A 15,451-nucleotide genomic window follows, 5' to 3' on the forward strand; every position below is an offset into this window, starting at 1 on the left:
TCGCACCCAGTCACGCCACGCCCCTGAAATCCTGGGCTTCGACCCCAGATCGTAATCTCTTCGCTGAAACCCTGGGCCAAGCCCCTCGAGCGTAGTCACATACCTGCGCAGGCACTCCCGCTCTGACACTAAGGTTCCGCCTCCCATTCTCAACAGCCTAAGAACACGCTCGTCTCCGTTAAACCACGCCCCGTCCCACGCCCCTCGAGTCTAACCCCTCCCCTTATTCCGCCCACCTGGGAGATTCGGCGCCTGCGTACTCGGTTCCCGGGCGTCGGCTCCGAAGTCCTTCGGGTGAGTGCGGCTGGCTTCCGGGGGGAGGCCTGTGGGTTGTTTTGGGTGGTCTGGTGTCCAAGCCCGAGGGCGGGGCGGGGCAGGGCAGGCGAGGCGGGCGGCTCGGACCCGGCAGTGAAGCCCCGGCCTGGGCGCCGCTGCGCCGTCGCTCCCGGACCGACTACATTTCCCAGAGGCCCGCGCGGGTGCGCCGAGGCCGCGGCTCGAACCGGGTTCGGGGCTGTGGGGCGGCTGGAGCGGCGTGTGTGTGAGACAAGACTGGACTGTGAAAAGTCCAGGGAGAGTGCGAGCGGAGTGTGTTGGTGTGGGTGTGAGAGAAACGGGTGTGCCTGTAGGAGGTCAGCAGGTGTGGGGCCCCGGGAGAGACTGAGAGGGAGAGATCGTGAGGGCGGGTGTGTGTGCGAGAGAGAGACCTGACTGTGAGTGTGAGAGACCAAGAGCATGTTGGTGTGTGTGAGGGAAACGGCTGTGCCCGAGTGTGAGAGGTCAGCAAGTGTGTGGGGCCCCAGGAGAGGCTGAGAGGGAGAGATCGTGGGGGCGGGTGTGTGTGTGTGAGAGACCGAGAGCATGTTGGTGTGAGCGTGTGAGACTGGAGTGTGTGTGTCCGGCGTGTGAGGTTGTATGACAGTCCGTGTGTGCCCGAGTGTGACAGAGACCCCGGTGTGTATTGTGTGTGTGTGAGAGAGGTAGCAATTGCAGTGTTTGTGTATCTATGTGTGTGAGAAATCCATGTGTCTCTGAAACAGAGACCATTAAGAATGTGTGTGTGAGAGAGAGAGAGAGAGGAAAACTAGTGATGTGTTGGTGTGACACCAAAGTGAGTAGGAGAGAGACTGTGAACCATGGATTGTCACCACAAGGCTTGCACATATAGCTTCTGTGAGGTTGCGGAGAGTGTGGGTGTGAGTGAGACAGAGATGAGGGGCAGTAAGCCATGGGTGTGTGTGAGAGAATAAGATTGGGGGTATATGTGTGATGTGTGTGTATCACCATGTGTGTTTGTACCCATGGCCTCTCTGAGACTGTGATATATGTGACTGCATATGATGTGCCTTCCGTTGGGTGCTTGTGATTGTGTCCTCTGTGTGATCAGGAGGTATGTGAGGTCTTGGGCCAGTGTCTGTGTGTTACCCTGTATGGTTGTAACTGGCCCTGTGTGACTGTGGTGTGTGTGGGGAAACTACTTGGAAGGTTGATAGCTTTGGCTTCTTTGTGTGTGTCGCTTTATGGAATTGTGTGTTGCCAGGATAAGGATCCTGGAGTAGAATTCCCTGCTCCCAGTCCAAGAGCTCCAGTGAGAAGCAAGAGGCGGGGTGACTGGAGCTCCTGCCTGAAGCAGGAGACACCCTCAGTTCTGGGTGACAAAAAGGAGGGGAAACCGAGGGCTTGAAGACAGAGATGAGAGTGAAGGTGGCAGAACTGGGTGCTAAAGGATCCAGTGTCCCAGGGTGAGAGGAAAGCAAAGCCCCTGGGGGTTTGGCAGGAGAAGGTGGATCACCCTGGCCTCTGGTGGCATTTAGGAGTCAGATTTTCAAACTGAAGACTGTGTCAAAGCATGAAGCAGGGACGCAGGAAGGGAAAGAGTCCACCTTTGCCTACAGAATATAAAATAGAGGAAACAGCTATTTCATGGGACCATTTTTAAAATAAAGTGAGAAGATAATCTATGCAGAGTACCTAGCACATCTCATTATTTTTATTCATAATAAGACCAAAGAATGGGAAAGCAACTTTTAGAAAAAAGATTAAATTTAGGACCTTGAGCATAAGAGAAACAAGAGTTATAAGTTATACCCCTCAACTGCCATCGGTTGCCCATAATCTCCCAGTTATGTGGGCAGTGGAAGCAAAGAAGGCTGGGAGGAAGAAGGAGAAGATAGAGTTTTTAGGCTGGTGATTCTGGGAGTGCAAAGGCCTCATCTTTTCACTCTCCTTTTTCTCCCTCCAGCCTTACCCTTCCAGGACAGTGCTGTTCTCCAAGAGAAAAGCCAGGAAAAGAAGGCGAAAATGACAGTTGAACTAGTGAAAGCCATACCTCAGGTTAGTTATTTCATTTCTCCTTCTTGAAAGGCAGTCTTATTGTTTAGGACTTTGTAAAGCTGCTTTCCTCTTGAAAATTCCCCGATTAACAGTCTTATCTAAGGGCCTGGTTCCCACTTCTCCCAGAGAGCACTGTCCTTAACTCAGACTGCCTAATGGGTAAATAAAACTGAGTGTGATGAGGCATAGAGCCCCCTCTTCTTCCCACTTCATTTTATTTATTTATTTTTTAAAATTTATTTATTTAATTTATTTATTTTTGGCTGCATTGGGTCTTCGTTGCTGTGTGCAGGCTTTCTCTAGTTGCGGCGAGCAGGGGCTACTCTTTGTTGCAGTGTGTGGGCTTCTCATTGCGGTGGCTTCTCTTGTTGCAGAGCATGGGCTCTAGGTGTGCAGGCTTCAGTAGTTGTGGCACGTGGGTTTAGTAGTTGTGGCTTGCGGGCTCTAGAGCACAGGCTCGGTAGTTGTGGCTCACGGGCCTAGTTGCTCCGCGGCATGTGGGATCTTCCCGGACCAGGGCTCAAACCTGTGTCCCCTGCATTGGCAGGCAGATTCTTAACCATTGCACCACCAGGGAAGCCCCCCCACTTCATTTTAAATTCAGTGTTGACACTTGTGAAAAGATTTGGTTTCTGTTATATGGAATAAAGGTGTCTCAGTATCAGTGAGTTGGGTTCCAAATTAAATGTGCATCGGATAGCCCTCTCCTGTCCTTAGAATGCATCAGGAATCATCCCTCTAGCTGAATTTTGTCCAAATTTCTGATTATATCCTTAAATTCTTAAACATTTTCCTTTATTTTTTATGTACGAATTCCCAGCCTCATTTGTTCACCTAAAAAATCTTATCCTATTTAATTTTTGCAAATTAAAAAAAATTTTAACTGGTGATATATGTACATAGTACAAAATTCAAGATGTAAAACCTCTCTCTTGCCTCCCAGTTCTTCTCTTAAGAGACAGTAACTGTGAATTCCCTGGCGGTCCAGTGGTTAGGACTCAGCGCTTTCACTGCAGGGGCCCGGGTTCCATCCCTGGTCGGGGAACTAAGATCCTGAAAAAAAAAGAGGAGACAATAACTATTCTCAGCTTCTGTTATTTCATTCAGGGATATTGTTTCTATGCATACACACTTTTTTTCCCGTCATAGCTAGTGCTTTGTTTGTGTGTCCTGTGTAGGAGATCTTTATCTACCCCTAGGGCATATAGATATTCTCCTATTTTTCTTCTAAAAGATTTGTTTTACCCTTCACAGTTAAGACTCTGATAAGTTTAGACTTGATTTTTATGATTTTTCTACGAGGGTAAGGCTCAAATTAAACTTTTACATTAAATGTTTAACCTATCATGATAAGTGAGGCAGAGGTTCATTTTTGTTTCCCAGTTGCCTGTCCAGTTGACCAATTTATTGAATAATTCATCTCTTTCACATTGATTTGGAATGCCACCTTTATCTCACACTAAATTCCTGTATATATTTGATTCTGTTGCTAGACTACATTTAATTTTATTTATATTTCTTTTTAAAAAAATTTATTTATTTATTTATTTTTGGCTGTGCTGGGTCTTCGTTGCTGCGCGCGGGCCTTCTCTAGTTGCCGCGAGCGGGGGCAACTCTTCCTTCCGGTGCTCGGGCTTCTCATTGCGGTGGCTTCTCTTTGTTGCGGAGCACGGGCTCTAGGCGCGCGGGCTTCAGTAGTTGTGGCGCACGGGCTTAGTTGCTTCACGGCGTGTGGGATCTTCCCAGACCAGGGCTTGAACCCGTGTCCCCTGCATTGGCAGGCAGACTCTTAACCACTGCACCACCAGGGAAGTCCCTCTGTGAGTTTTTATTTTCTGATTTATTTCCTTTTGATTTTGTCTTATGTGCCTCATTATTTTGAGTTAAGTGCTGGACTTTGTATATTTAAAAATCTTAGAGATAATTTAAAGCTTTGATGTCTTCCTTTTGATAGGGTTTACTTTTTTTTTTGGCTGTGCTGTGTGGCTTGCGGGATCTCAGTTCCTCCACCAGCGATTGAACCCAGGCCATGCAGTGAAAGCCTGGAATCCTAACCGTTAGGCAAGCAGGGAAGTCCCTATAGGATTTACTTTTTAAAAATAGATTTTTAAAATTAAACTTATTTTTAATAATAGAAAATTTGCTGATAGCAGGGAGCATCCATATGCATCACACTCAGCTTCCCCTGTTTCTAACATCTTACATTAGTATGGGACATTTGTTAAAATTAATGAACCAATAGTGATACATTATTATTAAGTAAAGTCCATTCTTTGTTCCGATTTCCTTAGTTTTTACTTAATATCCTTTTTCTGTTCCAGGATCCTATCCAGGATACCACATTACATTTAGTAGTTCTATCTTCTAGGTAGTTCTGTCTCCTTGTCTGTGACAGTTTCTCATACCTTCCTTCTTTTTGATGACCTTGTCAGTTTTGAGAGGTTCTCTGGTATTTTGCAGAACATCTCTCAAACCTGATGTTTTTTTCCTGGTTAGACTGGAGTAATGTGTTTTTAGAAGGAAGATCACAGAGTTCCATTATCATCATATATCAAGGGTTCATACTATCAACATGACTTATTACTATACCTTGATTACCTGGGTGAGGTAGTATTTGTCAGGTTTCTGCACTGTAAGGTTACTCTTTTTTGTTCCACTTTTCCATACTGTACTCCCCTCTTCTCTGGCAACTACCAGTTTGCTCTCTGTATCTATACAAAGTCTGTTTCTGTTTTGTTTCTTAGATTCCACATATAAGTGAGATCATACAGTATTTGTCTTTCTTTGTCTGACTTATTTCACTTAGCATAATACCCTCTAGTTCCATCCATGTTGCTGCAAATGACAACACTGAGCATTACAAAGATTTTTATTTTCAGTGGAAATAAATGTGAAGATGAAATGCCCGTAATACTTAAAAAAATTTGTCACAACCCTCACAGATATAGAGAACAAACTAGTGGTTACTGGGGGGAGGGGCAAGATAGGGGTACGGAATTAAGAGATACAAACTACTATGTATAAAATAAATAAGCCACAAGGATATATTGTACAACACAGGGAAATATAGCCAGTATTTTGTAATAACTACAAGTGGAGTATAACCTTTAAAAATTGTGAATCACTATGTTGTACACCTGAAACTTATTGTAAATCAACTATACCTCAATTTAAAAAAAAAAGAAAAAAAATTTGTCTCAACCTGATGGTGATGGTAACTGGACATTAAGTCTTTATGAAAGTAAAAATTATAATTATTTCATTTTGATATTGTCTAAGTATATATTGGTTTGTTATACTCAAATTCAGCACACAAGTTGGATGTGTTGTAGTCTTATGCTGGGTGATTTCTCACATTGCTATCCAGGTCACTCTGGTATGGCCTGGCATGCTAATTAATTCTTAATGGTACAGCACAAAAAAATTGCATTCTAAATATATTTTTTTATTACATAAGAAAAAAACCCCAGCCATGTCAGTTCAATGCCTCTTTCCCCTGAAACACTAGGATCCCATAGAGTACCATTTACAAAATGTCAACTTAGATATTCTTTTTTTGCTGTTTTTGAAGGTTCAACCACAGGTATACGTCCTTACTTGAAGCCCTTGTTTACTGCCCTGTGGCCACCTGTCCATATTTCCCCATGCTGAGAAATGGATTAGCACCATCATATACAATGCAGTTTAGCATTTTAGGTTAGCATTTTAGTTCAATAAGTACTATTTTAGGTTAGCATTTAATATTATATGTTTAAGTTGTTTTTTTTTTTTTCTCTAAGGGCTATTTCTCACATAAAGTAGGGACAGCTTAACGCTTCAACTCGAAGTCATGTGTGGACATGAGCATTGGTTGATCAAGAATGTCTTTGTGTCATTTCAGGACTTGTTGACATTCAAGGATGTAGCAATAGACTTTTCCCAGGAGGAATGGGAATGGCTGAACCCTGCTCAGAGGAGTTTATACAGGAGTATGATGTTGGAGAACTATCAGAGCCTGGTATCAGTGGGTGAGGATTTTTTCCCCTCTCATAGTTCAGAATTACCCTTAGGGACTCTTTACGTTTTTTTTTTTGTTTTTTTTTAACTATTGAAACTTTTTTTTTTTTTTACTGTGTGTAGGTCAGAATTGAATCTGGGAAATAAAGAGGATATTCAGGAACTGATGAAAATTTCAGATTTAATAAGTGAATTTGGTGTGTATCAGATACTTCATGAGTGTGCCCTTTAGTCAGTTGGGAACAGGATGTGATGTGACTCTCACTGGTCTCCTGTGCTGCCTTGTTTCCTCTGTCCTATGGTATTGTTACCACCGTAACAAAGTTCACAAAGAGTATAGCTGGATTGTTAAAAATTCAAACTATTGCTTTAAAATCTGTATATTTTTATTAACTTGCAATAAATGAACTAGCGAGGCACAAACTATGAAAATTGCTTCAGATGTTCTTAGGGAAACTAAAATGGACCCTTCTCAGCCCTGGGGCCCACCATTGGCTGGATTAGCTTTCTGTTGTCTAGAGGCCACCCCCCCCCCCCTTTTTTTCCCTCATTTTCCCCTAGGAGGGTGTTTTATTTTTATTTTTTATTATATTACTATTTTTTTGGCTGTGCTGCATGGCATGAGGGATCCTAGTTCCCCAGCTGGGGATTGAACCCACACCCCCTGCATTGGAAGGGTGGAGTCTTAACCACTGGACCACCAGCAAAGTTCCTAGAGGCCCCCCTTTTTTTTACATTTATTTATTTATTTATTTGTTTATCTTTGGCAGCATTGGATCTTTGTTGCTGCGCTTGGGCTTTCTCTAGCTGCGGCGAGTGGGGGCTACTCTTCGTTGCGGTGCCTGGTCTTCTCACTGCGGCAGCTTCTCTTGTTGCAGAGCACGGGCTCTAGGCGCGTGGGCTTCAGCCTAGAGGCCCCTTTTAACCTGCTTGTGGTTCACTGAACTTCTTGAAACTAAATATGTCTTTCACCAAATTTGAGAAATTTTTGGCCATTATTTCTTCAACTAATTTTTTCTATTGATTTATTAGATAATTTCTATTGTTGTTTCTTCAAGTTCACTGATTCCTTCCATGTCTTCTTCAATGTCTTGTTAAGCCCATCTAGAGAATTTTTGTATTTCAGATACTGTATTTTTCACTTCTAGACTTTTTACTTGGTTCTTTTTTATAATTTCTGTTTCGCTGCTGAGAAATTACAAGCATATTTTCCTTTACATTCTTGAATATAGATATTTTAACTGTTTTAAAATCCTAGTCTACTGATTCTGTGTTATCAGTCCTGTGTTATCACAGGTTAGGTCTCCATTAATTGTCTTTTTTTCTGAGTCTGATTCTTTTTTTCTTCCTTTTATGTAGTAATTTTGGATTTTATCCTGGACACTGTAAATAATGCATTGTAGAAACTCTGGATTCTGTTATATTCTTCTGAAGAATATTGATTTTTTTTTTTTTTAAATCAGGCAGTTAACCTGACTCAAACTCCAAACTGTCTCTAGGGGCCCCCTTTTTTTAAAAAAAAGATTTATTATTTATTTATTTTATTTTGGCTGCGTAAGGTCTTAGTTGTGGCACGTGGGATCTTCGTTGAGGTGTGTGGGCTCTTCATTGCGGCGCACAGGCTTCACTCTAGTTGTGGCGTGCGGGTTTTCTCTCTCTAGTTGTGGCACGCAGGCTCCAGGGTGTGTGGGCTCTGTAGTTGTGGCATGTGGGTTCCAGAGCGCATGGGCTCTGTAGTTTGTGGCATGCAGCCTCTCTAGTTGAGGCTTACAAGCTCAGTAGTTGTGGCGAGCGGGCTTAGTTGCCCCGCAGCATGTGGGATCTTAGTTCCCTGACCAGGGGTTGAACCCCCTGTCCTCTAGGGGCCCTTTGTATTACCTCACTTAACTGCTGTCTGATGATCCTCCGAAAATGCTGGGCTGAATTTCTGCCCCGGCCCCTTAGAAAATGGTTTAACTTTTATAGAATTGACTGTTGGCAGTCCCACTAAACTATGCCAAAAGCTTTATATAGTCTGTCACCCCTTGATCTATTCATTCCTGTAATGTCATTCCATCAGAATTAAGGAACCAGCTGAAATGCCCAAAACATGGCCAATTTTCATATCAATTTTTGTATGCAGGACTTTGTATCTCTAAGCCATATGTCATCTCCTTATTGGAGCAAGGGAAAGAGCCTTGGGAGATGAAGAGTGAGATGAGAAGAACCCCATTCCCAGGTGAGTGTGGAAGAACCAGATAGGGGAATTCTTTCTAGGTAATGGCTCAGCCATTTTCCAAGGTGATACTTCCTGCTTTCTTATGCTCTTAGAAACTTCTCAAGCCTTGAGTCACGCCTTGACTCAAGCCTGGGAGAAAACTGAAACTTGGCTACTTAGCATGGGCTCCCCAAATATCTTCTCTTCTACTTGACTCTCTTCTCTCTAATAACTCATTTTGCAAAAATCTTTATCCAGCTCCTTCCCATCCTCTTTTCTTTTGCCATACAGACTTATATAAGCTTCTCTCCTTCTTACATCTTTGCTTAACTCTAAAATTAGATGCTACCTAAAATCATAACATACCCTGCTGCTTAAATCTTTTTTTGCTTTCCTATTGCAAATAGGAAAAATCCAAACCCCACCAGCCCCTATGTAACCAGCTCCTTCCTACTTCTCCAACCCTATCTTCTATCACTTTTTAGTTTTTTCACTATACTTTAGCCCAGAGTTTTCTAAACTATGCAAGGTATACAGGTATGTTCCAAAGTTTGTTACAGGTATGCCAAGATCCTGAGTCTCTAAGCTTGGAAGACCACATGGGGCTAGCAGCAGTCTGAGTTCCAAGTCTGGTTGCCTCTGGATCATAAGCAGTGCCATGTGTCTTACAAATGTCATTATCAATGAGTGCCTGACATGCAGTTGAAAAGCACTGCTGTAGCCCAGTGGTCACCTTTTCTGAACTCACCAAGCTCTTTACTGACTCAGGCTTTTGAATTTCCTATTTTCTCTGCCTAGAAGACTCCTCTGTCAGCTCTCTGTCCATGCTTGGCTATCAGGCCAGAGCTCAAAAATCATCTCACTGGAGGCCGTCCCTAACCACATTGTATAGTGAACTTTTCCCTTTTCCAACCCAATTACTCTCTACTAAGCCACTGTTTATTTTATTTGTAACACTTAGGAGAGCCTATAATTAACTTTTTTCTGGTGTACATGCTTATTTTCTGCCTCCCCCAATGAACCGAAAGTTCACAAACACAAGGGAATATTGGGATCACATGTGATAATTATGCCTTTATGAAATTCTCTTTTCACTTCTATAACAGTATTTGATCTTTACAGTTGGAGATGATTTGGACCCTAGACTTCCAGGATCCTCCAAATACCCAAATATTAGAAGGGAAATAAGCTGTGCTTAGACACACTTTATACTTTGGTTATGTAGGAAGCTGCCATCTGCCTTAAATAGGAAAAGAGAAAGAGGAACTTTCCTGATAAGAGGTAATAATTGGCCATGTGAAGAATAGATGGAGGATGAGGGAAAGGGGATAAAGCCTGTAAATCTGCTGGGATGTTGAGTCACAGTATAGATGTAAGTATAATTCAGTGACTAAGATATCTCAGCATCTGTGTTGAGAAAAGCCAAAAAGATAATGGACAACTACGACTCTCCATGCGAGGCTGGAGATGAATGCAGCCTTCACAGACAAGAAAGAATTTGAGGGAGGAGTAGATGATGCCGTCAGGTTTGTTTTTCTCTTTCTAGTATTACTCCCCTCAGCCCATCTATGTAAGAAAAACTGTGGGTGATTGGTTCACTGAACTCTTATGGCCTCAGTTCTAGAATTCTTGAAGCTTGGGTGTTCCTGATACCACAGATGACCTGGGGTAGGAAGCTTGTTAACACCTCAGAGTCTTTCTTAACTTCTCTGGTAGATTTGATCCTTGCCATCTCTGAACTTTTATACCAATTTTACTTTTTTACCACATGGGTTCTCATTTGATATTCCATGTTTTCTTCTTCTCAGATTACTTCCTTTGTTGGCCTTGTCTTCCTAATCACTTTCTGTACTTCTCAAGAACAACTGTCTAATCACTCTAGTGTTCCTAATGCTTGACATGTAATAGAAAACTATTTAGGGAGCATTGGATTAGTCCATAATTTGCTCTGGACAAGATGGGAAAGGGAAGCACTTTCTCCTTTGCCCTTTCTTGATATCACCTCTCCCCTAAAGTTTTCTCTTAGTGTCACCTCTTCAATACAAATTTCTTCTTTATAGATTTATCGAGAATTTCTTATATATGCCTGAGTTTCTGTGATGCATGTTAACTGACTTAGTAGTAGTGTGTAAGGCTCATCTAGTCCTTCCCCAAAGCTTATATTCTAGCTCACAAGGCAAGACAGGTACTTATGTGGCAGGAAATAAGAACGTGATTAATAATAGTGATACCAACCCACATATCGCTGTAAGACTAGTTTCTACAAAAAGACACATGGCAAAACCCTATTAAGATGTGACACTTTTCCTGCTTTCCACTTTTCCTGGTGAAAGTGAGAAGGTGAATGGAAAAATCCCTTAATATGCAGCCTGAAGTTCAGGGATCTATGAGAAGTGAAGAGAGTTTACTGTATTAAGGCAGATGGAAATGGTTCATAGGGACACTATTTTCTGATTATGAAGAGATGACTCTAGGATTTTACCTAAATCCCAAGGGAAGTCACAAAGCACAAGGTATTTGTGATTTCTGGGAATCTACAGAGATTTTTGAGCGGTAGTAGGTATGTGATGATATTGGTTTTTAAACAAAGTTAGCCTAGCTATATATGCAAGTCTGCCAGAAGTGGGAAAGAATAGAGGAAGAGTTTCATTTATAGCCTGTTATGTTCATATAGGCATAACATATTATTACCGTTGCATTACTACTTCAGGACTCTGTTATCCTACATTTAATTTTCTAAATCACCTTTTCCATGTTCCTCTATGAGGTCTCATTCTCTGGGGTCTGCTTGCATATTTGTTCAGTTGACATGCCTGTGTATCATACATTTTGTGGGATTCATTATTTTCAATTCACCTTTTCCGTGTTAAATGTTTCCTTTGTTATAGCCCATGATAAAGGAAACATTTGCTTTTTTGAATCTTTCAGATTGGGAATCTGTATATGAGACACAAGAATTACCTCTGAAGCAGTTTGTGTGTGATGATGTATTAATGGAGAGAATTATAAGCTATGGACTTGAGTGTCCCACTTTTGGAGAAGACTGGAAAGGTGAAGATCTTTTTGAGAGGCAGTTGTTAAGCCAAGAGACATTTATCAGGCAAGAAACAATCACTCATAAAGAAACCCTTACAGTGGAAATAGACCACAAATATAACAAATCTGGGAAATTTGTCCCACTAGACAACATAGAAGAGAATATTTATAATCACAAGTCAGATAAAAAAAGCTTTTCCAAAAATTCCATGGTAATAAAACACAAGAAAGTCTATGCAGGAAAGAAACTTTTTAAATGTAATGAATGTGAGAAGACCTTCACCCAGAGCTCATCCCTTACTGTTCATCAGAGAATTCATACTGGAGAGAAACCGTATGAGTGTAAGGAATGTGGGAAAGCCTTCAACCAGAGTCAACACCTTGCCCAGCACCACAGAATACATACTGGAGAGAAACTGTTTGAATGTAAGGAATGTAGGAAAGCCTTCAGCCAAAATGTTCACCTTATTCAACATCAAAGAATTCATACTGGAGAAAAACCATATAAATGTAAGGAGTGTAGAAAAGCCTTCAGCCAGCCTGCACACCTTGCTCAGCATCAGAGAATTCATACTGGAGAGAAGCCCTATAAATGTAAGGAATGTGGAAAGGCCTTCAGTGATGGCTCATCCTTTGCACGACATCAGAGATGTCACACTGGCAAAAGACCCTATGTATGTATTGAATGTGGGAAAGCCTTTAGGCAGAACACATCCCTTATCCGTCACTGGAGGTATTATCACACTGGGGAGAAACCCTTTGACTGCATCGACTGTGGGAAAGCCTTCAGTGATCACATAGGACTTATTCAGCATAGGAGAATTCATACTGGAGAGAAACCCTACAAATGTAATGTGTGTGGAAAAACCTTCAGCTATGGCTCATCCCTGACTGTCCATCAGAGAATTCACACAGGAGAGAAACCGTATGAATGTGATATCTGTGGGAAAGCCTTTAGCCATCATGCCTCACTCACTCAGCACCAAAGAGTGCATTCTGGAGAGAAGCCTTACGAATGCAGGGAATGTGGGAAAGCCTTTAGGCAGAGCATACACCTTGCTAGTCACCTGAGGATTCATACTGGCGAAAAACCCTATGAATGTAAAGAATGTGGAAAAGCTTTTAGCATCAGTTCACAGCTGGCTACTCATCAGAGAATTCATACTGGAGAGAAACCTTATGAATGTAAGGAATGTGGCAAAGCTTTCAACCAGAGAGCACACCTCGCACAGCATCATAAAATTCATACTGGAGAGAAACCTTATGAATGTGCTGAATGTGGGAAAGCCTTCAGCCAGACTACCCGCCTTATTCAACATCAGAGAGTTCACACGGGAGAGAAACCCTATAAATGTACTGAATGTGGGAAGGCCTTTAGTGATAGCTCATCCCAATCTCAGCATCGGAGACTTCACACTGGCCAAAGGCCCTACGAATGTGTTGACTGTGAGAAGGCATTCAGAACAAAATCGTCGCTCATTTGTCATCAACGATGTCATACGGGGGAGAAACCTTATGAATGTAGCGTGTGCGGTAAAGCCTTTAGCCATTGGCAATCCCTTACCGTTCATCAGAGAATTCACTCTGGAGAAAAACCGTATCAGTGTAAGGAATGTAGGAAAACCTTCAGCCAGATTGGACACCTTAATCTACATAGAAGAATCCACACTGGAGAGAGATCTTACGAATGTAAGGAATGCAGAAAGGTCTTCAGACAAAATGCGCACCTTGCTCATCATCAGAAAATTCATGCTGTAGAGTCATCTCGGGCCCCCAGCTCTTCCTCACCCTCTGTGTCACCAAGTCCTGTCGATATGTCTGCTGAATATTTTTGGAATTCATCCACATCTTTCCATTCTCATTGCCCTAGTCCAAAACACTGTCATTTCACCTGGACTATTCCAATTGTCTAATAACTGGTCTCCTTGCATCCTCTTTTGTCCCCTTCAAGTTCATTCTTCACACTACTGCCACAGTGGTCTTTTCAAAATGTAAATGTAATTTTATGACTCCCTTAAAACCCTTGCTATGAAATTTTGAACTACTTGATGCATACAAAGTGCTCAGCACAGTGCCTGATCCAGACTAAGTGCTCCATAATATTAGCTCAGTATCCTTCAGAGTCTGCTTGAAAGTTATTTTTAAACAGTGAACTCTGGAAGGCAGTATATGTACTTGGAGATCATAACAATTTTGGAAGTGAAACAATGTGGATGATGAGGATTAGCATGAGTAGTATGTTTAAAGCTTGAGATCACCACAAAATAAGGCTGTGTTCCTTTGTTGGTGAGGAAATTCAGTGTGACCTGATACATAGAATATGTTTTAGGAAATGTCTAGAACTCTGGATAAGACTGGAAAAAAAGAACTAGAATTTACTGGGAAGAATGTAAGACTATATTTTTTCAAGGCAGAAAGTAAAAAGTCCTAATATTTAAAATGGAAGAAACAGAGAACTTGAATAGTGTAGCCCTCTTCTAAGACACCTGGGCTAACAGGTTAATTCTAAACCTTCAAGGAATCATAATTAAGCTGTTCTAGAGTGTAGAAAAAATAATTGAAATGGATTATTTTGCAGTATTTGGAATACTTCTTTCATGAGGCTAATTCAACCCTAATATCAAACCCAGAAGAAAAAAAATTATACATGAATTTACTCATGGTTTTATATATAGGAAGGAAATTATTAACCTCTGTTAAGGAGAATAGAGGTTCTGAATAAATGGAGATCTGTGTTTCTAGATGGAAGTTTCAATATTGTGAACATGTTTGTACAGTCAATTCCGGTCACAATCCCTATAGGGTATCTTTACATTGACAGTTTAGTTCTGAAAATCATGTTGACTGGTAAATAGGAAAGCATCACAAGGAAATTTTTGAAAAAGATCGTATACCCATGAATTTAGTTTATTGCAAAAGTAATTATTTTTGATGTGTCAGGGGGAGAGATGGATTACTTAAATGATGCTTGACAGTTATCCAACTGGAAATAAGGTCAGATCCACATTTCACCCCTTACAGAGAAGTTCATTCAATATGATTAAAGATGTAATAGGAAACAATATTAAGATTCTAGAAGAGAATGTAGAATATTTCTATCCCTTTGAGTTCAGGAAGGCTTTGGTAAGCAGGACACAGAGTCCAGAAGTCATGAAAAGAGACAGAGTGATAGGACCATGTAAAAAATTTAAACTTTTCCACGGTATAAGACACTGTATTCAAAGTTAAAAGGCACATGACAGACTGAGATATATTTTAACCATATATTATGAAGCATATAGCCCTTAAAAAAGGGCTGTTGGGGGCTTCCCTGGTGGCGCAGTGGTTGAGAACCTGCCTGCCAATGCAGGGGACACGGGTTCGAGCCCTGGTCTGGGAAGATCCCACATGCTGCGGAGCAACTGGGCCCGTGAGCCACAACTACTGAGCCTGCGCGTCTGGAGCCTGTGCTCCACAACAAGAAAGGCCGCGATAATGAGAGGCCTGCGCACCGCGATGAAGAGTGGCCCCCACTTGCCGCAACTAGAGAAAGCCCTCGCACAGAAACGAAGACCCAACACAGCCGTAAATAAATAAATAAAAATCAAAAAAAAAAAATACTTAAAAAAAAAAAAAAAAAGGGCTGTTGGAAAGCAGCAAGGATAAGGTAAGATACACAGTCTGACAAAGTCAGATAAGATGAGATACACAGTATAACAGCAACTCTTAAATGAAGAAATTAAAACAGTCAAATAAAGGAGGATCTCAATTGCACTAATGATCAGATAAATGGAAATTTTAAAAGTTCTCACCACCAACATAAACCAGGACACATTTTATGGATAATATCCAGTACTGTTGCAGATGCGAGAAACCATATTATTATATTACATTGGGAGGGTAAATAGG

The 15,451-nt window shown here is 41.6% G+C and overlaps 1 protein-coding gene across 2 annotated transcripts; it reads left to right on the forward strand.

The window, feature by feature from the left end:
* Positions 1-283: 283 nt before the first annotated feature.
* Positions 284-15,111, forward strand: ZNF471 (zinc finger protein 471). 2 transcript variants are annotated; one of them, XM_068529282.1, is made up of 5 exons: positions 284-294; positions 2,243-2,334; positions 6,215-6,341; positions 8,453-8,548; positions 11,456-15,111. In XM_068529282.1, the coding sequence occupies exons 2-5, from the start codon at positions 2,302-2,304 to the stop codon at positions 13,474-13,476; spliced, it is 2,277 nt and encodes a 758-aa protein (XP_068385383.1). In that variant the 5' UTR covers positions 284-294; positions 2,243-2,301; the 3' UTR covers positions 13,477-15,111. The 2 variants fall into 2 exon arrangements, with proteins under 2 accessions (XP_068385383.1, XP_068385382.1); XM_068529281.1 differs by lacking the exon at positions 284-294 and adding an exon at positions 1,463-1,742.
* The last annotated feature ends 340 nt before the right edge of the window (positions 15,112-15,451 follow it).

Source organism: Eschrichtius robustus, chromosome 19, assembly GCF_028021215.1.
Source record: "Eschrichtius robustus isolate mEscRob2 chromosome 19, mEscRob2.pri, whole genome shotgun sequence".
NCBI lineage: Eukaryota > Metazoa > Chordata > Mammalia > Artiodactyla > Eschrichtiidae > Eschrichtius > Eschrichtius robustus.

Coding starts and splice junctions, on each gene's coding strand:
- ZNF471 (XM_068529282.1), top strand. CDS start 2,302: ATGACAGTTGAACTAGTGAAAGCCATACCTCAG. Junction 2,335..6,214: donor TAGTGAAAGCCATACCTCAG/GTTAGTTATTTC, acceptor GTGTCATTTCAG/GACTTGTTGACATTCAAGGA. Junction 6,342..8,452: donor TCAGAGCCTGGTATCAGTGG/GTGAGGATTTTT, acceptor TTTTGTATGCAG/GACTTTGTATCTCTAAGCCA.